The sequence below is a fragment of the Nipponia nippon genome, unplaced genomic scaffold (genome assembly GCF_047370975.1).
Source record: "Nipponia nippon isolate SJK-2023a ecotype South Korea unplaced genomic scaffold, ASM4737097v1 scaffold_9, whole genome shotgun sequence".
Lineage (NCBI taxonomy): Eukaryota > Metazoa > Chordata > Aves > Pelecaniformes > Threskiornithidae > Nipponia > Nipponia nippon.
Window position 1 is genome coordinate 1,196,606 of NW_028262413.1, and position 21,141 is coordinate 1,217,746.

At 37.8% G+C, this 21,141-nt stretch overlaps 1 protein-coding gene across 4 annotated transcripts in view; it reads right to left on the reverse strand.

Moving 5' to 3' along the window:
* ERC2 (ELKS/RAB6-interacting/CAST family member 2) overlaps positions 1–21,141 on the reverse strand; it is a 531,140-nt gene that overhangs the window by 389,587 nt on the left and 120,412 nt on the right. For all 4 annotated transcript variants that reach the window (XM_087745272.1, XM_087745274.1, XM_087745271.1 and 1 more), the window contains 3 exons: positions 20,542–20,616; positions 7,851–8,006; positions 1,099–1,266 (listed from right to left, as the gene is read on the reverse strand). In XM_087745272.1, coding sequence (XP_087601398.1) covers positions 1,099–1,266; positions 7,851–8,006; positions 20,542–20,616 — 399 coding nt within the window. The remainder of the gene's footprint in view (positions 1–1,098; positions 1,267–7,850; positions 8,007–20,541; positions 20,617–21,141) is intronic.

The following is a 21,141-nucleotide window of genomic DNA, read 5'->3' on the forward strand; positions in this document are numbered from 1 at the left end:
TGCCCGAGTTTTTACCGTTGTTCTATTATGATTATTTTGTATTATATACATATGCTGGCTGGCCCATTAAACACAAGCTGGAAATTCCAAGATTTCATCTGTGCCTTCTCAATATACAGAGGATAAGACATACAGCACAGAGGGATAATCAGAATCTTAGAAATATTTATTTCCTGCTTCCATGAGAATGATGAGTTTAAGCTGTTTTTTCTCCTAGAGCTTTGTTAGCCAGAAATTTGAAACATTCTGTAAGATTCCTGTGTACCTTAAATAATACACTTCTCTGAATAGAAACTATTTGCACTGTATGACTGAATTTCACAGGTATTTCTGTTTCTTGAAAGGGGTACTCACATTAAAAATAAAATGAAGAAGTTACAATAGGAATCAATCTAATCAGTATTGTGTGCTCCAAGTCTATGAAAATCCCAGGAAATGAACTAATGGACAACATTTTTAACACTGGATTTACACATCCATCAAACGTGACAACCATCTCAACCTTGTAGTCCATTACCCATATTTTTATGATCTGACTTTGTAGATACTGACTTTGTAGATACATACATAACTAATGCACTGGCCTGTTTTAAAGACTGAAATTATTAATATTTTAAAATAAATGTTGATTGCACTCGAAACAATAACCACAGATTAATATCATGCACCCTTCAACAGATCCCTTCAAAATACATCAGTAGCTTCACTCTTCAGAACAGAAATACACAGTAGGAAAGAAACATCAAGCCATAGCAACCAAAAGGAAAGCTCAGTCGACTACCAGATGACAAAACAAGGAATGAAATCGCAACAGCCAAGTCATTAAGGCCCAGTTCCCCCCATTGAAGCCAATGAGAATTAGGCACAAAGACTTCTTAGAATGCAATCGTAAGTACTTCTGAAAAAATTCTAGAATGAGAGCTGGTGTACTACCAAGAAATATATACCAAATACACTGGCATTTAAAGGGTTTTAAATTATTTCACTATTCTCTAACAAATTGCCTTCTACACAGACTTGCAACAAACACATCATCACCTTGACACATGCTATTAACTAAAAACGTCTATTGCGTTTCATGATTAGAAGATACAATACCTCTGTCTGAAGTATGGCAGCTCTCTGTTCTTTGGCAGTAAGTGACTCTTTAAGCACTTCAATGTGTTGCTTGCAATCTGAATTCTGATTGCTAAGGGTTTCAAGTTTAGTTTGTAAGGCAAGAAGTTCTGATTCTTTCTTTGAGAGTTCTTGTTTCAGTTGGTCAATCTGTAATGGAGGAAAAAAAAGAAAGGTTAGATCATTAATTTCATTTCCAATTCATAGTTGCCCTTGAAATCTGAAAGATGTGAATGACCATGATATGATACAACTCAGACACCTGTAAATTCTGGAAGAGAATTAAGATTCGGACTTTTTACACTCACAACTTCGATTGAGTTTCTTGTAATTTAACGTACCCTGTTTTAAGAATTACTGTCCTGCTGTTGCAGAAGTTGAAAGGAAACTCTTAAAGATTATACATGATGATTTGGCCTATAAATTCACCATGGACCTCACTTAAGTTCAAAGGAATTTATCCTGTGTGAGGCAAGTCTGGCAGGACAGAAAAAATGCATAGGAAAAAAAGCGTTCATAAAAGTAGAAATTCAATCCAATAGCCTGTTCCTTCCAACAGCATGATTCTTGTGACTTATCATAGGCCAGAGCGAATCGAGGTTTTTTAGGAGCCTGATAAGGAAAAACAGGCATCTTAGTAAGGAGAGGAAAACAGAGGAGTGGAATTTTAACCTTACTCTTCTTGCAAATGTATTGCTGCCCACCGTCCCCGCCTCCTTTTTTCCTCTCTGGCAGTTCACATGGAATTCTCAGGTACTAGGAAAGCCAAGCCAAAGCGATTAACTTGAGAAGTCTGGGGAAAACGTTATAAAAAATTCCACAGAGTGAAAGGTCTGTGAGATTGTAAAAGCGTATCCTAGGGGAAACAGCAGAAACCCAGTCACTAAGAAGGAGCTTCTGAATTTAAGGTTCATCAGTAAATGTCATGGAATTGTGATTATTCTTCCCTTTCCACAGTGATAAATGGGAAGGGTAGCCACAGAACACCAAAGTGCAGTGGATTTAGACTATATGAATCTGAACAAAGCACTGGACAATACACAGAATGGTGCTAAAGGACGGTGAATTAGGTGACATACAACTATTCATCTTAAAGTCCTGTGAAATAACACTGGTCACCAGATGAGTTCAGATACATCATCTCACGAGGATTATTTGAAATAGAATGCCTCAGTGCATCTGCATAACTCAGAGAAACCACACTTTATATTTGGCAAGTTTGCTTCATGACTGTAAGGCCTAGACATTTTTCTTGAAAATTCAAGTTTTAATTCTGCAACTAACAGAAGTGCTAGAAGAGCTCTTTCCATTCTCTCCCATCAGTTGCATCCCAGCAGACACTTGGGAGGCAAGAAATCCAGAAGGGCTAGGTGGAAGGTGATTCAAAAATCCCCAGAAAAAAGAAAATGTATCCACAGGCTGATCCTACTCAATCACATCCTAACAATCCACATACTAAAATATTTCACAGATTCAATATTGTATGGTACAGTCCCTGGAAACATTTACTGCTGATCAAAATATTTCTATTTTGTTTTACATTGCAAGTGTATCCTTAAAAATTAAATTTAAAAAAATTATTCTTCCAACTATAGTCCATATGCACGTTTTAATATATTTATTCCTTATTTCTCTTTATAAATATCAATATGTTTGTCTAGCTGGTTAAGGTACTTGGCTAGCCACCCCTGAACTACTGTGTAAAATCAAGAATCTATACTGGCACTAAAAGCAATCACCTTCACAGTCTGAAAATATCAAAATAAGAAAAGGAGTGTACAAAAAACACATGACAAGAAAATGGAAAGAGTGCAGTTAAGAAACTGCTAGAAAAAACTTTCTCTTGAAAGCAAACCACCTTCACCATCCCTTGCCAGAACTTGTAAGCAAGTATGGCAACCGAGACAAAAACGTATACAAAACGAACAATTGGAAAATGTGTCTACAAGATATAAAGACAAAACATAGATCTGCAGCCAATCTGAATTACATCACATGCTTTATATGAGACCCATGTGAACATCACAGACGCTTAATCTCTCCTAGAAACTCTTCCCGCTTTTTTCCATGACACAACGCACACCCTGAGAAATAATCAAACCCCCCCCCCAAAAAAAAGCTTCATTTTCGTTGCAGGTATGTCTTTGTGTTTCAGAAACAGAATCTGTTTAGTAGAAAGTTCTGGCTACAAGAACTACAAATTGCCAGGAGTTTCAAAATCTGTTAGAGCTCTCAAAAAAAAAAAACAAACCCAAAACCACAACAACACACACCAAAAAAAAAAAACCAACAAAACCCACCAAACCCCTGTGTTGAATAATTGTACTTTTGCCTGGTGTTTTATTAAAATAAAGTGTAATGGTGAAAATGTACTAAAACATCAATTTAAAAAAATTAAGTATCAAAAAATACCAAAGACATAACAAGAAACCACATAACTTTTCATAAGAAGTTTTTAGACCTGGGTATATTTGCTTTTTTAAAAGTTCTGCATTATCTATTAATGTATAAAAAAAAAATTAAATGGGCATGAAATAAATTTCTGTCTCCAGCAGATGTCCAAACATTTTCACTTTGCTATATCTTAAGTGGTGCGGAAGACCAACAGTCACGATTCAATGAGATCTCCTGATCTCAGTACAAAAAAAGAAAAGGCAAAAACGTTTTTGTACTTTATAAAGACTACAATGAAGGTAACCGACAAGTCTGGGTGTAAGTGCTGTAGCATCTAAAAGACTCCCAGGCTGTCCTCTGACCTGACGTTCCCACTATCTCACATATTTCATAACGTGTAATTTGCCTGTCACCGCTTTTTCAACATTGCCCACTATGATCCTGCTTCACCTCCTTTCCTGAAACCTAGTTCCTTTGTCTTCCTTCTCAATTTATGATTCTCTCACCTCCCATAATTTCAGTTCCTTAGATACTAGCATTTCCAGAAAACCATTATCCTTTTTCTTATATTATTATTTTTACACACCAAAATCTTACATAACATTACATAGAATAACTGGGAAATAAAGAAAAGAAAACACGACAAAGAAACAAAAAATCAGAGCTTTTGCCCCGAATATTGCATATTAAAATTAATGGGCTAAATCTTTAAGTAAATACTTCTATTAAATTAAACTGTGCCGATTTACGCATCGTAAGGATCTGGTCTTATGTAACAAATGACAACTGCTTTTACAGTGAAGGATTTAAGTAAAGGAAAAACAGTAGCAATGCAAATGAAGTGGAGAAGAGGAGACTACATGTCTATCTGTAGATTCTACAGATTATATTGGTCAAGGTCTATTTTGAAAGTGTTTATCACATTTCCAGGCCTATCCGCAAAAATTGCTGCAGTTCTTTTCCTGTATATTTCTTCGACAGGATCGCCTAGAACTTGCATGCTTCCTTCATACAGTGTGAAAAGCCCTGAGACACAGACATTAATTACAGAGAGCTTTGTTACAGCCTAATAAATTCTTAAAGCTCATCTTAACAGTAATTTGCTGAACTTGCACTGAACTATCACTAGATTTTCATACTCACTCCTGTCGATAGCATGAGAGTTCTAATACTCAACTACTTAAATTCCAGAGTGCAACCTTGCACCTGAAGAAACGTTCCTTTAAATATCTGGCTGTTAGCCAAAGGACGAAGGAAGTCTGGCAAAGCAGAAATTATTTTTTAAAATGCATGTCATTCTATATGTTTTCTTCATATCCTTAATGAAGACATTTGAAGCTTCATATCCCTTAGTCATGAAAACTTTAAGACTTGTTTTGACAATTTCTGTATCATGTAATTGATGGCAATTTTTGTCCCTTCAAAAACAGAGCAAGGAGAATCCTCATCAAGTGGGCAAGGAAGAAAAAAAAAAACCTAAGCAAGTTTTCTTTCTCATTTCTACAACTTCTATTTAACTGCAAGTCAAAATTAAAGCCTATGTATTTGGAAGGAGTGAATATTACTAAGAATTAGTTGAGAAAAAGAACATTTCCCAACATTCTCTGCCACTCACATACAATAAATAATATTCAGTATCGGCCTCCATTTAACACCTTCCCATATATTTAAATGAAGAACAGATTTAAAACAAGTTATATTTCAAGAATAAATGTGAAGTATTAAGAGCTTTATAGCACCTAAGACTGTTAACTCTGAGAAGAGTTTTGTTCTGCTCTTTGCCATCAATCAAGACTTCTGTTTATCAGAATTTATCGACAATCTCAGGTTCAACAGATCAGGTATAATAAGATCTGTTTGCTGACAGCTACATAAATACTTTTCCACCTTGAAAAGTTCTCAGATGAATGATAAAAATAATATCTTCTGCTGCAAATCTCAATGTTAAGTGGAAGAAAAGGACTGGTGAAAGAAAACAGACGAAGTTTCATCAGAATGTGGCATTTATCAAAGATCAGAAGATTGTGACAAAACAAGGCATGTTTAATAGTCTTCTCGTTCATCTGCTTTCTGTGCCACAGAAATATACTGAAGCTTTTCCTCTCAAAAACATCAGAAGATTGTTAACAAAATACTAGGCTTTGTACATTATTTTTATATCAACAGATTTGCTGAGATATATTAGGAGTTTTGCTGTAAATTACTAAAACTGAATTGCTTTGAAATTAATGATGTTTAAATAGGCAAAATAATTTTCCTGATGAAAATGCTACTTAGGAACTTTAGCTACTTTTCAGCAGCTTAAGAGCTACTTTTTTCAACAGAATAAAGATATTCTGTGGGGTTTTTAAATTTTTTTTAATAAATCTGGATTAATTCCACATGGGCGCTAACACGTCCATTTCTTCTGTAGCATAAACCCCTAGGAGAAGGTAAAAATGTGCCCCAGTGTCCCAAGACACCAGCATTTCCTGTGATGTAGTTACAAGATACTACAGTTCCAAACTGGGAGACAGTAACAGCTCTTCTGAGATGGAAAATCTTCAGTATCCAATACTGCACAGTGGTGAATTTTCTTAGTCCTATACTCACTGTGGAATTCAGACGAAGTAAAAGCATCTTGTCAAGAAGACAATGAAGGTCTGATTTACACAAGAAAACTGAAAATCGGAGCACTCAGATTCTCCAGAAGGTGCTGACACCGTTTCATTCCCTGACCACAGACAAGCTGCATGCTTTCTCTGAATCTTAGCTTGCCCAACTCTGAAAGAGTGGTAATGGTATTTATCTACCCGATATTGCAAACTCTGTACTTAAACAGCAACGTTGCTAAGGAGTTTTAGCATCAACAGACAATGGTAGGCAGAGAACTGCACTTTAAGCCAATTAACTCCTACTTTTTGGGCTTATATGGCCTCTAGAGGGGTAACAGTACCAGCACCAACGCAAGCGCTTTTTTCAGAGCTTCAAGTACACATTTCAGAAAAAGTGAATCAATCCATCTCAGTTCCCTAGAATTTCACATACGCAATGTCCACATACACAACCCCCCCTAAATATTAAACAGAATAAAACCCCAAACAAATAACTAGGATGGAAAGACTTTTAAATCAAAGATTTCATAATAATCATAACTACTAAAGTTGTTTGCCTAGATTTTATTCTGGCATTACGGTCAAATTTTTAACATCACTGCAAGAGATGAGATGGCTGGCTGTCCCTTTCAGCATTTCCACTTCAGGCTGCTGTGTCTTGTTTCACCCCATCTTAGTTTAGCTTATAAATAATACCAAAAAAAGTTCTATTGCCAAAACCTAGATTTATTCATATGAGGATGGGAGCACCAGCTTCAGCCTCCATAGTTTCAAATTTATTTATTTTTTTTTATCAAGTAATTTAATTCAGTATTTTATCACTTCATAAACAAAACGCATTCAAGGTAGAGAGCTGGGAATAAACCAGCACAAATTGTAACATATTATATATTAATCAAAACTTTTAAGGCAATTATAAAAATATCAGAAAAGAAATATTGGAATTCACAAGAAAGACTGTTTGGAGTGCTCATCTTTACCTAGACATCAGCTGAGCACATCAAGATGAAAAGAGGTAAAAAGACCAGCTGGGGCAACAATTTAGACATCAGGCTTTACTTCTGATGTTTATTAAAAAAATGAACAAGCAATACTGTTTTGTGAGCTTGATACCAGGAAATGTGTTACATCACTACACATTTACCATCTGCTTGTGGTCAACTCATCATTATCTATGTACAATAGTTTGAAACGAAAGGTACTCTGTGGGAACAAAGACATCAAATTGCAAGTCTTTTAAAAGATATTTAAAAACCTTCCAGCATTTTAAAATACCTTAAAATACTAGGAGGTTTTTAAAAACTTTCTAAAAATACTTTAAAATACTAGAAATTTGGCATCATCTATGGAACAGCAGTCCCTACTGTAAAACGACAGTCAAAACCAGAAGAAAATGCACAAAGTTGTACCAAAATGGTGCAAGTTAAAATTATGAACTAATTCAAAAAGCCAACATTAAAACACCATACACAAGAAAGGGAAAAGGGAACACGGTATAGACTCAGGATTGTAGCCGCCTCTGCAGACGTAGTGAAACAGCCTCTTCCTTACTTCTTCCTAAGTCAAAACATAAGCATATTTTTATTTATCCAAAATGCTTCACTCCTCCATAGCTACTGAGTATTGCATAGCAGAGATTTACCAAAAGAAGACATGCAGAGAGCTGCTTGTATTGAAAAGGGTCAAGTTAAAACTTTTGTTTCCGTTATTTAAACAGCATTAAGCTATTTTATGAATAGACCTTACCTTATTTTTCATGAACTTTGAGTGACTCTTGTAAACTTCTATTTGTTTGATTTCTTCTTCTCGGTCCTCTGTATTCAGAACTCCGTTTGTCTTTAACATCTGTATTTCATCTTCAAGATCTCTTATATTGCGCTCAAGTGAAGCTATTTTTGTATCCTAAGTTATGAAAAAAGAGAGTATTGAAAATGACGTGAAACTTGTCTATTAAAGCGTAACAAAAGTATATCTGTACTTGCATGAACATCAAATAATAAGATAGCAAAAATAGATGGCACAAATACAGACTGTACATACTGTCATAAACCAAGAGTAATTCTATTGATTTTGGCTTAAAGAAATGCAGAATTTTTACATCTTCCATCCCCAGAAAAAAAAGTGAAATGCTATGTTCTGTTGCATAGCCTGTAGAGAATACATTCTGGTCAAAATTCCGTCTTCGTTCCTACAATTAGGGATGAAGGGAGAATGGAAGATGCCCTGTTTCCCACGTGTACATGATAACATACCTTGTTTGCTTTGCTAACCATCTAGGCCTGGCTGTTCTTCCAAGCTCTTAAACACAAAGTTTAGCCTAGGGAGGCCAGTCCACCACCACCGCAGGACGACAGGCCACTTCATTATGTGACTCAGCCTGAGGCCGAGTTTCCCCATTTCCATAGAGTTCTGCCTGCTGTCAGGAGGAAGAAAGGTTGTCTCCGCACATACTTTTCCTCCACTAATTCAGCCACATCACTAAGAGGGGATTTAGCACTTTTTATTATGAGTCCCAAAATAAACAAAACCACAAAACCACAACCACTAAAAAATTTCTGCATCACGGAGAACGGCTGCCATGTGTGCCAGCACAGCACTGAAAACATCCAGTGATTTTTTTGTTGTTGCCAGTCATTTGGAAATTGAGTAAATCTCTTCAGTGAGAGTCAGAAAGATTAAAAAGTGATTACACAAACTTCTCACATAATTTTCTGTTTAAAAGAGCATTGCAAAATGACTCATTAGGAAATCTGCTTTAGGCCCTGTTTGCAGACATTTATTAAGAAATTGAAAACATTGTGATTGAAATGGTCATACAATCAGTTCAAGAATGTGAAGGAGCAACCATCCATTAAAAATCAGAGACCAGAGTGAAGCTCTTCTTCCACTGAGGTCAAGGGGGGGCGGGGGGGGAACCACAACTGATTCAGTAAGATCAGGATATTAACCTAGAAAGCTAATTTGGGAAAAATTACAAACTGCATTGATCCTTTAGCCAGGACAAGCTAAGCTTGAATCACTCTGCTTAACTACAACTTTGTTTCTGTTTCTTTTTTCAAAATTAGTTTTCTTTTCCTGAGTTCTAAAGGTATACCAATGCTTTCTCTAGGCTGCCTAAAACCAAGCAACACCAGAACTCCTGTAATACCTTCTTTCATCATACAGCTAGGCAAATTTAGCAATTGAAGACACAGGATAGTTCAGACAAAGTTCCAAAAAGCATCTGAACTTTTGGTAATAAAGCAAAAATGAAACTCAGAATCTGTTTGAGATTTAGCAACCACTGTTACAAAACCATACGGAATCAAAGCTATGTAAGGAGTAAACAATGTCATTTAGACAGCACACTATCATTCCTCTAACATTTTAGCTTTTATCTTTATAGCTAATAATAAGGTTCAGACTGAGAGAAATTTTCTTTTATTATGTTCTTATTTCTTACATTAGTTAAATTAATAGAGGGTTTTGAATAGGAAAGATTTTAACTACTTAGTTTGCATTATAAAAGCTGTTCACAAACAAGTGAAAATATTCACAGTCTGAAATCCTGGAGGTTTTCCAAGATCTAACAGGATAAATATTCATAATATGAAATTAAAGTTTGCATTTTCCTTACAATTTTCACTCCCAGAGAATTCTATTTAAAAATAAAATGATAACATGATTTAATTTACAGTAACTGTGGTCCTTCAAGATTTTTCTCTCAGAAGCTGATGCTCTTTCACCAAACATGCTGGAGTGCACACAGATACCTTTGACTAGAGTACCTGAGCAGAGTATCCTGAATATCCTTTGTGCCTTCAACTTAGGAAATAAAGAATGCTTATTCCCAGCCAATCCTATTCCTGTGTGGGACAACACATCTCAAAGAACGGTATTTACTGTACTTAATAATACTATTCTTTTGTAAGGTAAAGAAAAACTTATTTGCCCACATCTTTTCCATTTTTAGTGAGTCAAAAACAACAATTCACACTATAGAACCTCTGTGAGGGGATTCTACCTGTACAGCGTGAAACAGTCCCACCAAAATTAGCATTAGAACTTCACAGCTTTTCTGCAAAATAACATCACATGAAGACACTCAATGAACCACAAAGAGCTTTCCCATATATCTCCATTAATGAAAGTACTCAGGATACAGAGACGTTTGCCCAGAAAAGTAAGCCGTCACATAAGAGTTCATTTGATAAATCATAGCACAGCTGGACCCAATTAGAAGGTCTGCATAGAAATAATCTATCCACACTGTCTTCGTAAAGTCAGAGCAATTGAGCTTAAGCTCAGGTTAATCTGAACTATGTAGGAAACAAGTATTTGCCTTAGTCATCACTGACAAGGTCTCTCAGGCCTTTGTGCTTAATGAAAGGGTTCAAGCAAGAGGACGATCAACAACAAGGACTCAGTCAGGACTTTCTTGTGAGGACTCAACCTATACAAATCCACGGGACTCAACAGGCTGCATCCAAGGCTGTTGAGACAACTGGCTGATGTCCTTGCAAGCCCACTCTCTAGCATCTTCAAAAAATCATCGAAGGGGAGAGCCCTGACAACTAGATGAAGGCGAACGTTGCACTCATCGTCAAGAAGAGACCAAAAGAACAAATCAGGGAACTACAGGGTTGACAGCCTCACTTTGTTCCCTGGGAAAATTACGGTGAAGTCGTCTTGGACAACACTCTTGATCACATGAAGGAGAAGGTAATTGGGAACAGTCAGTGGGGATTTACCAACAGTAAATCATGCCTGACCAATCCAATTGTCTTCTGTGATAAAATGATTAGGTTTGTGGATGAAGAAAGAACAGCGGGTGTCATTTACCTCAGCTTTGGCAAGGCTTTGGACACTGTCTCCCATATTTTTGAACCCAAGTTAAGACATTATGGTCTGGATGGGTAGACAACTAGCAAGGTAAAAAAAACAGTTCTATGATCAGACTTAGAGGGTAGTGGTTAAGAGGTTGTGCTCTACCTGGAAGCCAGTAACAAAAGTACCATGGGGTCCGTACTGGGACCTGTCCTGTTTAATATCTTTATCAGTGACCTGAAAGAGGTGACAAGAGTGCTGGCTCACAAAGCCTGTAGATTACACCAAGCTGGGAGACAAGTCAATGTGCTCAAGGGCAGGGCTGCTATCCAAAGGGACCTAGACAGACTGGATGAATGGGCAGACAAGCACCTCAGGAAATCTGACAAAAGACAAAAGCAAAGTCCTGTGCCTGGGAAGGAAGAACCCCTTGCAGCTGTACTGGGCAGGGACTAACTCCCTGGGGAGCAGCTCTGCCGAGAAAGACTTGAGAATCTTGGTGGCAGCAAGCCTAACAGGTGCTAGCACCGTGACCTGGCAGCAAAGGCGGCAAACAGCATCCTGGGTTGTATTGACATGAACACAGCCAGTAAGTAGATCAGGGAAAGAGGTTATTATATGAGATTCATTAGACTTCATCTGGAACACTGCATCCACTTTTAAGCCCCACAGTACAAGACAGACTTGATGAACTTGAATGAGTTCAGCAGAAGGCCACCAGGAGGGCTGGGGGGCTGGAGTACTCACCCTCCAAGAGGCAGAGGGAAGTGGGCTTGTTCAGCCTAGACAACAGAAGGCTTCAAGGGGGACCTAAAAGTAGCCCTGCAGTACCTACAACTGTTATATTTTGAGCGCAAGCATTGGAAATGGTTGCCCAGAGAGATGGTGTTGTCCATCTCTGGAGGTTTTTAAAGATCTGACAGGATAAAGCCCTGATTGTATCTCCTCATTTGGGCCTTGCAATCATGCGACACGATATACTGCAGGCTAATATTCACGAATTCCAATGGCATAGAAAGAATGTTCTTTCTCTGTCGTTACACCCACAGTAATTGTAGCACAGGGATCTTAAGCCTGAATGTCTGATGCCACTGGAATATGTTCAGCATTTCACTAGCAAACTGCATTAAGATTCTACCAGCCTTAATAATTAATCACAAATGGCTTTGCAATACCATTAATTGTAGAAGCAGATGGATGTGTTTCGCAAAAGCAGGACTGACTTCAGTGCTTCTGTCCTGGCTTTTCTCTTCTGCCAATAGCCAGCTGCATTGTTCATAACCAAAGTAATGTAAAAAGTTAAATTTACAAGTCTTTATAAGATCTAATTCCTTTTATTCATGTGTAAATAAATTTTCAATCAAAGCCCATTCCACTGAAAACATCAGAAAATCACTATACTATGACTGTAGCAAGCAGTAGAACACGGAAATAATCTCATTCAAAACAGTTAGTTGAAAATTAGCAACAGACTAAAAGCACATTGCTTCTGTGAAAGACCACCCCCTGATTAGTTTTGTTCAATCGCACGATCAAAACCACAGTAAATTAATAACACCACTATACTGATATAGGTATATATATACCAGTTCAACTATACAGAGAGAATGGCTTTAAAATGAACAGCAGGATAAGCACTTGCTTACAGTCATACAAAGTGACCAGGAAATTTGTGTGAATCACAATCCTGGTAAACACACAGTCAGCTCCCTTCCAGATACTTCAAAAGTCCAGAATACAAATTTTCACTTTAAAAAAAAAACAAACAAAAAAAACCAAAACAAAAACAGTCATAAGAAGACAGGGGAAAGAAAAAAGGAAAAAAAAAAAAAAAAAAACCCGACTTGTTGAATTTTGTCTACTGCTAACATTGTGAAAATGGGAAAAATACATCTAGCCTGCTGCTGACTGCAGATTCATTCGCTTGCATCACACTGTGATGTACCAGTTTTCACTGGCAGATAGGTTTCTGGGTTGTACAACTATGCAAATACACTGTGGTTCCTCTCTGAAGAGTTTCTCAGTGTGTTTTACTCCAGACAAGAGCTCAGCGATGTAACAGGATGTAAAACTTTTCAATAAGGAATCTCGAGACAAAGGAATTTAAAATAGAAGTTGAGGAGAGCTATCTTCCATGACAGCAAACATACTTTAGAGCCATATAGGCAAAGTAACACACTTTGAAGGGGAATACCAAACTCCTTCGTGCATCTTACAAGTTTCCAAAACAACTGCATCCCCTTTCAGAAAAGGAGCTCCAGCCAAAAGAGAAAAAAGTGTCAGAATCCAAAGAAAACAAAACAAAACAAAATTCTTGGAATGTGAAACTTGCTGTTTCTTATCTTTTACCTCACTAGCTGTTTCTTTTCTGTAAAACGCAGCTTACATTACCTAGTATGTTAGTCTAACATTATTAACATGATTAACAGATTTCCAATAGCAGAGGCTAAAAATTTCATTACTATTTATCCATGGAATCAGTATTACTCGTATCATAGAGCAAAGTCTGTATGAATGATCATAAAAAACAAGTAATCTTTCTATTAAATGACCAGCCCTTCACATGACAGAAAATAAACATTTTAAGATGTCAACTGTTCTGTTCACAAAACATTTTTCCATAAAGTTTTTTTTTAAAAAAAGAAGAAAGTAAAATAAAAGGTTGAGACGGAATGAAAAAAAGAAAGGGGAAGAATTCTCACTAAATCCTATCATTTGGAGAAATTGCAAGAAAAGAAAAAATACTGACAGAAAAGAGAAAAAAAGAATTTTAAAAGCTATCAAGGCTTATACACAACAATAAATTATTGTAGCTCTCACAGATATTACAATCAAATCAGCTTGCTCCATCAGACTTCATTTTAGAAATTTTTTATTCCTATTATTGAAGATAAAAGCAAAACCTAAGCTTCACTGCACTTTAGAATGATTTTGCAGTGAAATATATTAATACTTACATGACCTGTTATGACATCTCATCTGGGAGTAGTCCTCATCAAATCTCTCCAGCTAAGTCTCTAAGAGTCTGGCTTTTTGTACTGCATTTGTGTTTTACATGTTTGCAAATATAACATGGCAGAAATAATTTACAGCACAGACTGTTACACCCTTTGGAAGGTTTATACATCAGAGAATAACTTAAGCTTTATGAGAAATAACTAACATAACTTTTGGAAGCATTTTCTGTACTTCTACTTTATCACAACAAGCTTGAACTCTCCAAGGAAAAGCTTATTTTTAATCAATCTCTGCATACTGTGATTACAGCTGTGTAAAAACTAGTTTTCCTGTCTCTAGAAAAAATGTCACTGTCAGTTTTGTATTAACTTTTCATTGGAACAGAAGCCAGAAATGTCACAAATTTTGAAGACTAAAATCTGTTTCAGAATAATTTATCAAAAACATCAGCGATGACGAGACAGAAGAGAAGCCAGACATCACCTTCATTCACAGACTGTTCAAGGAGTCAAAGGCACTGTTCCCTTTTGTAGGAACAATACAGGACTGGCAATCCTGCAAATACACCAGACAGGCTGCTGCCCTGCCCAGGCAGCCTGAGTTTTCCTGTCTGGACAACTGCTAGAAAGCGAGGAACCCTGTAGGTCGAAGACGACACAGACAGCCTGGAGCTCCCAGTGGGTACTGCCACAAGGGCGCTGGGTTGACTTACAGGATGGATAGGAAGTTAGATAGCTTTGCTTTCACTAAAAGTTTTGACAGAATAGGCACATTCCCATAAAATCTTCTGATTCAGCTGAATCAGCATTTTCCCACAGAAAACTTCAATTGGAAAACTTTCGACCAGCTCTTGTTGTGGCACAGGGTCTGGCAGTCTTTCAGAAACTGAAATAGGAACAGATGCAGCATTTCCTTCAGACCTCTAAGACTTATCCACATTCGCAGCGTTCTAACAAACTACATGGGTCTGTGTTGAATCACAAAGAAGATTCCTTTGCAGTAATATTAAGGAAGCAGCTTAGTATTAACTGGTACTAATAAACATCTTCTGAGTTCTACAACAATGCAACATTTGTGCAGATTTTTCCAGTCAGGCCCTCTAAATCTCTTAAAAGACGTAAGATGGTACAGCAGGATTTGTGATCTAGATCAGGGTACTCACCCTAATCTAGCCCCTCCTTCCAGCAGTGACCAATACTTCTTCCTCATCTCCTTTATTACAATAGTGTTGCAGATATTCTGTGAGAGAGCTTAGGGCTATTTCTGTGCTGGACCTAGCAGAAATCCATCTCTTCTGGAACATGAAACAATTAGTATGTGTCCTGATGCTAAAGAAAATAATATTCCACAATGGAAAGGAGATTGTCTACAAATGAGTTTCCACAATAATGTTTCATGAATCTTATATAGCCAGTCCTTACAAGAGTGCTATAGCACATTTCCTGAACACTTGGCCGGGGGAGGAAGAAACAGTAGGGCAAAACATTTGTAAATAATACAGCACTGCAGTCTGTCTTACTCTGAAACGAAAAGTAATGAAATGCTACTCGTCATCATTTCAAATACCTGATAAATTTAAACTATGTCTGTGAAAAGCCTTGCTTGTAGGGCATTCAACAATCAATCAGAAGCAAATATTTGAAGCTTCACATGTAATAAAACTTGCGTTTAAATGCACATATGCACACATGCTATCAACAGACCATACACGACTACTCTTACTATGTACTTTGTCAATTTAACACAGAGAATATTCAGGTTTATTTTTGAAGACGAGGGAAAGTGAAAGTTCATGCAATCTTAACAATAAGAGTATGTTGCACGGCAAACACACATACACGCTTTTTTGGAACCAAACCCATACCTGAAATACCAAAGCTGGATCAATACATAAAGATGGCTCTTTCTGCAAGTAAGGTAAACGACAAATATTTTCATTTACTTTACAGCTTACCATTTTTAAAGACTTTTTAATTCTTGTTGCTAGACTATATATATTTCAGGATGGTCAATACCCTACACTTAGAATGAGCTTTATGCCATATCTGTAGGCAACTCATTTCTGATTTTCTCTCTCAAGTAATATCACTGGTTTAAAACAGAACTGTCTGAACAAGATCATAGAATCGTAGAATGGTTTGAGTTGGAAGTGACCTTTAAAGACCATCTCGTCCAGCCCCCCTGCCATGGGCAGGGACACCTTCCACCAGACCAGGTTGCTCAGAGCCCCATCCAGCCTGGCCTTCAGCACTTTCAGCATTGGGCCATCCACAACTTCTCTGGGCAACCTGTGCCAGTGCCTTACCACCCTCATCGTAAAAAAAAAAATTTCTTTCTTATATCCAGTCTAACTCTACCCTCTTTCAGTTTAAAACCATTGCCCCTTGTCCTATCACTACAGGTCCTGGTAAAAAGTCTTTCTCCATCTTTCTTATAAGCCCCCTTTATATACACAAAGGTCACAATAAGGTCTCCCCAGAGCGTTTTCTTCTCCAGGCTGGACAACCCCAACTCTCTCAGCCTTTCTTCACAGGAAGGTGTTCAAGCCCTTTGATCATTTTCACGGTCCTCCTCTGGACCTGCTCCAACAGGTCCATGTCTGTCTTGTACTGGGGACCCCAGAATAGAATGCAGTACTCCAGGTGGGGCCTCACAAGAGATGAGCAAGTTTTGACACAATTCATGTGCTCAGGAGTACTTCTTATTGAGGTAATGAAATCATGAAAAGTGTGTTTCCTTTTACTATTTTTTATTATATTAATCAGTGTTAATCAACTTTGGATATCACTGATATTCAAAGATATCAGTGATCTGGCATTTGTCAGCACACAATATGCAAAGACGTATGCATGGGTGCAATGGCAATTAAAGGAAAGGATTTCAATGTACCAGCTTTATTTTCTGCTTAAACAGACAAAGATTCAGGCATGAGAAAAAAATGCTGTTCGATTACATATATCCATGGTCACAAAGTCAGAAGCAACCATTGCAACAAAACTAGAATGGCTTCCTGTATAACACAAGTCATAAAATCACATGAATGCTGTTAAATATACACACCATATTTTAGTGTGCATTTGCTACCTCTAGCTTGCATGCACTGTATTTTGCAATATATTTATTTTCATTACTAGAGAGGACTTAATTCTTTTTTTTCAAATGAAGATCTGTCAGGTAGAGGTATAGTCTACAGACCATAACCTCTTTGCTGTATCATTTTCTATTTGTTAAACTACAGAAGATTAAGCTCCTAAAGTCATTCACTGTTTGGTAATATTTTTAAGCATTCTGGTGGCTCTTCTCTGAACACCATGAGCTCAGTGTTTCGGTAGATGTGCACTTCAAAACTTTTACTCCTTTACTAAATCCAGGATACAGACAGCATATCTAGTATGCCCCACTTTCTAGAGAACGGATCTCAGAAAACCATTGTGGAGGGCTAGGGGAACAAACCAAAACAATCTCTTGAAAGCAACATCTACCGTGGGATTAAGCAAGTTTTAAAAAAAACAGGAGCTGGAAGGAATAACAGGAGCATGTGGGCAAAGGAAGCATCCTGCCCTCCTCCTGTCCTGCGACTCTGCTTTCCGGAAGAAAGAAGGGCTGCTGGAGAGGAAGGTCTGCTGCAGAGAAGGGAACAGAGAGTAAAGAATGTAAGGGGAAAGAATAAGCAAAAGACATGGGGCATCTGGAAGCAAACATGTATAAGAAGCAAAACTGGGAAGTTCGGAAGGAAAGGCCTGTGCAATGCATCTGAAAAGACAACAGATATCTGAAGAAGAATAAAGTAATAGAAGCAGGAGTCAAGACACAGGATGTGAATTTTCTATCTTTTTTGTTTGCCCCTTTTTTTTTTTTATAAGTATACAGAAGATAGAGACTGGTCAAGGAGGCAACAGTTATGCAGAAAATATAATTGCTGTTAAGAAAAGGCAACTACTTGCAAAGTTTTCAGAGAGAAACGAAGAGCATGACAGGACAGGAAAGGTAGAGCAGAAGAAAAGCTGTTTAGGACAAAAAAAAAAAAAAAATCACGTAAGAGATGATAGGTAGGAGAAATGGGTATACTTCATTGGATGAAAGGGAGGGCTGACTGGGAAAAGGGACAGAAAGCATTCAGCAGTGGCAAGAGACAGAAGAAAACCACAGGAAAGAACAGAGGGAATTACAAAGGAGGGAAAGCTGCCTCCTGGCAGAGCCGGGGGGAGCCAGGGAGGGGACTCAGACAAAAGCTAATGTGGCGAGGGGGTGGAAGGGGCTGGGTGCAGGAAAGAGAAATGTATGCTGCTTGGAGCCTCTGCATGGGGGAGTGTACGGCCTCAGACTGCCATGTCAGAGAGCAATCTTCTCCCTCCTTCTACCCTCAACACTGTAGGGAAATTATTGCTTCAATGCTTGATCATTCAAAACAAATGTTCCATATTTTTTTCAAAACAAACGCTATCTGGATTAAGACAATTTAAATTTACTTGAAAACATTCCAAAGCTGGAACTTGTAATGCAAACTGCTGTTTAATCGTGTGGATTTCAAATGTCTTACGTTTGTCCCTTTTTCTTCTCAATATCAGGCCTATTTTAAACAGGGCAACCCCAAAGGAGTGTGCGTTCACAGGAGAAGAATGAACTGCGTGCCTCAGAGCCAAACGGCAGCTCGGCATCAGAATGCTCCAGCAACACCATCACAGCCTCACCCACGACAAGTGAAAGCCCTCATTACAAAGATCAGACTTTTAAAAAGTGGAAGATCACACCACCCCCAACTCTCCTGGGAGACAAACAGGAAAGACTTTACTGTCTTCAGAGACAGACGCTGTCAGAGTGGCTGCAACTACAGTCACGTGTGTGTCATTCGTGCGTCACCTCCCCCCCAGTCCCCGTTCGTTTTCAAAGAGTTTTGGTACAGGAAGAGGAATTGCGAATTATTTTGCAACATAACCTTTACGTTGTTAATAACCCACATGGAAGACCTTAAATTATTCTAACACACTATCTCCGTATCCCAAAACTTTTATAATTCTGAATATTAATAGAGAGAAACAAGTTTCTCAGCCAGTATCCTCTTTCCCATATACTTAGGGTAACAAGTTACTGCAAAACCACACATTTTAGATTTTATACATAGACTTCTGAGCTAGAATAAACAGGGAAGGTCCAAGGCAAATACACATCAGAAGATGGAATACTGAAATCGATGTACCTAATTTGTTTCTCCTATAAGCCAAACTAATTATTATCTATTAAAAGGCAGATGCTGTATTTATGAAGTCCTGCTGTTGTTGTAACTGTGTATTCACCACAATGTTCAGACATGCTGAACTCATTTGTTCATAACAGAAGTCACTGGCAAAATGAGGCCTTTAATTTGCACTTCCTTTTAAGACTGAAATGAAAGACCATCATTAACGTATTTCAGGCAGCATTGCCAACTCACAAATTATCTCAAGTCTCATGGTATTTTTCTTAAAGATGTATATTCCAAACCATAGAATTTGCAAAAATATCTGGTTTTACTTTTTAAATTATTATTTTTATCTTTTGTTATTGTAGGGAAAAAAGCCACAACACTTTAGTAATAATATATATCAAAAAGAGGAAACTATCAAAAAGAAGAAACTATATTCAGGACTAAGACAGGAGTTTCATCACATTTTGTCGTATCACTCTGCTGATACAATGAGTATTTTCCTTAGGTTAGATGTGAAATGATGACCAAATAACCACCAACAGAAGTATTGTTTTTATAGACCAAAAAGAAAAACATCGGCCTTGAACAGTTTGTGTTTGCTTCTGTTTGTCAGTTTATTCCATCCAACTTTGGCTCACCTGAAACTCCCCCCCCCCCGTCGCCCCCCCTTCCCCCAGTCTTTTTAAAAGTAATATTCAGTTCTCATTATTCAGCAATGCTGCACTTGATTTTTTAATCAAGTCTTATTAAGAAAACAGACTGGGAGAAAGAAATACTAATTAGTCCTAGTTTCACAGGAAAACAGGTTGAGAAGTAAAAGGAAGCATTTAATGATTTAATAGTAAAAGTTATAAATCAAGGTGTTGTGGGTGAACCCTGGTAGGGAGCTAAGCATCACACGGCTGCTCATTCACTGCCCCTGGGTGGGCTGGGGGAGAGAACTGGAAGGGCAAAAGTGAGAAAGCTCATGGGTCAAGATAAAGGCAGTTTAAGAGGTAAAGCAAAGCTGCACACACAAGCAAAGCAAATTATGGCATTCATTCGCTACTTCCCATCGGCAGGCAGGTGCTTAGCTATTTCAGGGAAAACAGGACTTCACCATGCATAACAGGTACTTGGGAAGACAAATGCCATAACTCTGAATGTCCTCCCCTCCGTTTTATTGCTGAGCATGACATTCTATGGTAGGGAACATCCCTTTAGTCAATTCAGGTCAGCTGTCCCGGCAGCGCTCCCTCCCAGCCTCTTGTCCACCCCAGCCTACTTGCTGGCGGGGGGAGCAGAGGGAGGAACAGAACGCTTCGGCTCTGTGTAAGCACTCTTCAGCAACAGCTAAAACATCAGTGTGTTATCAACAGTTTTGGTCCCAAATTCAAAACATAGCACCATACAGGCTGCTATGAGGAAAATTAACTCCATTCCAGCCACATCCAGTATGTGAGTTCATGCTACAAAAATAATGTCTGAGAAAACATGCAAAGACCATACCTTCATTTCAATCACTGTTTGAAGAGCCTTCGTCTTCGCTGGCTCAGGCTGAAGTTGGGTTCTTCTATGTAATTCCTGTGGAGGGACACGATAGAAATAAGCCTGACGACTCATCTTTCCATTATTCTAATCACTCATGTGAATTTATTACAACAAAATAAAAGTCTGATGATTAGAAGGATGTAACTCCAAATGCTACAGGTGCTTCCCTCTCTATAATCCCTCTAGCATCACTGCAGTCCCTATCTTATATTACAGTCAACTCTGACGGCACATGCGCTATTTCTGAAACCCCTATCAATAATTAATGTCAACGGTGACAAAGCCAGCAAGTAATTTCTCAGTCCAAATACAATGCTGCTGTTTCTGCCTAAACATCAAAACTTAATTAATTCAGTTGTGTTACTAATTCAAACACTGTTAAGTAATTTAAAATCTTTTACTGTAGTTTCTTCTTAGTTTTTCCTCCAATGTCTGAAATAAGCAATTTAAAGACATTATATTTAAATTTGACATTTTAAGGATAATAATTATATAGTGGGTTGACGCAGCACCCTCTACAGTAGCAATTACATTTCAGTTTTCACATTTTCCTACTAT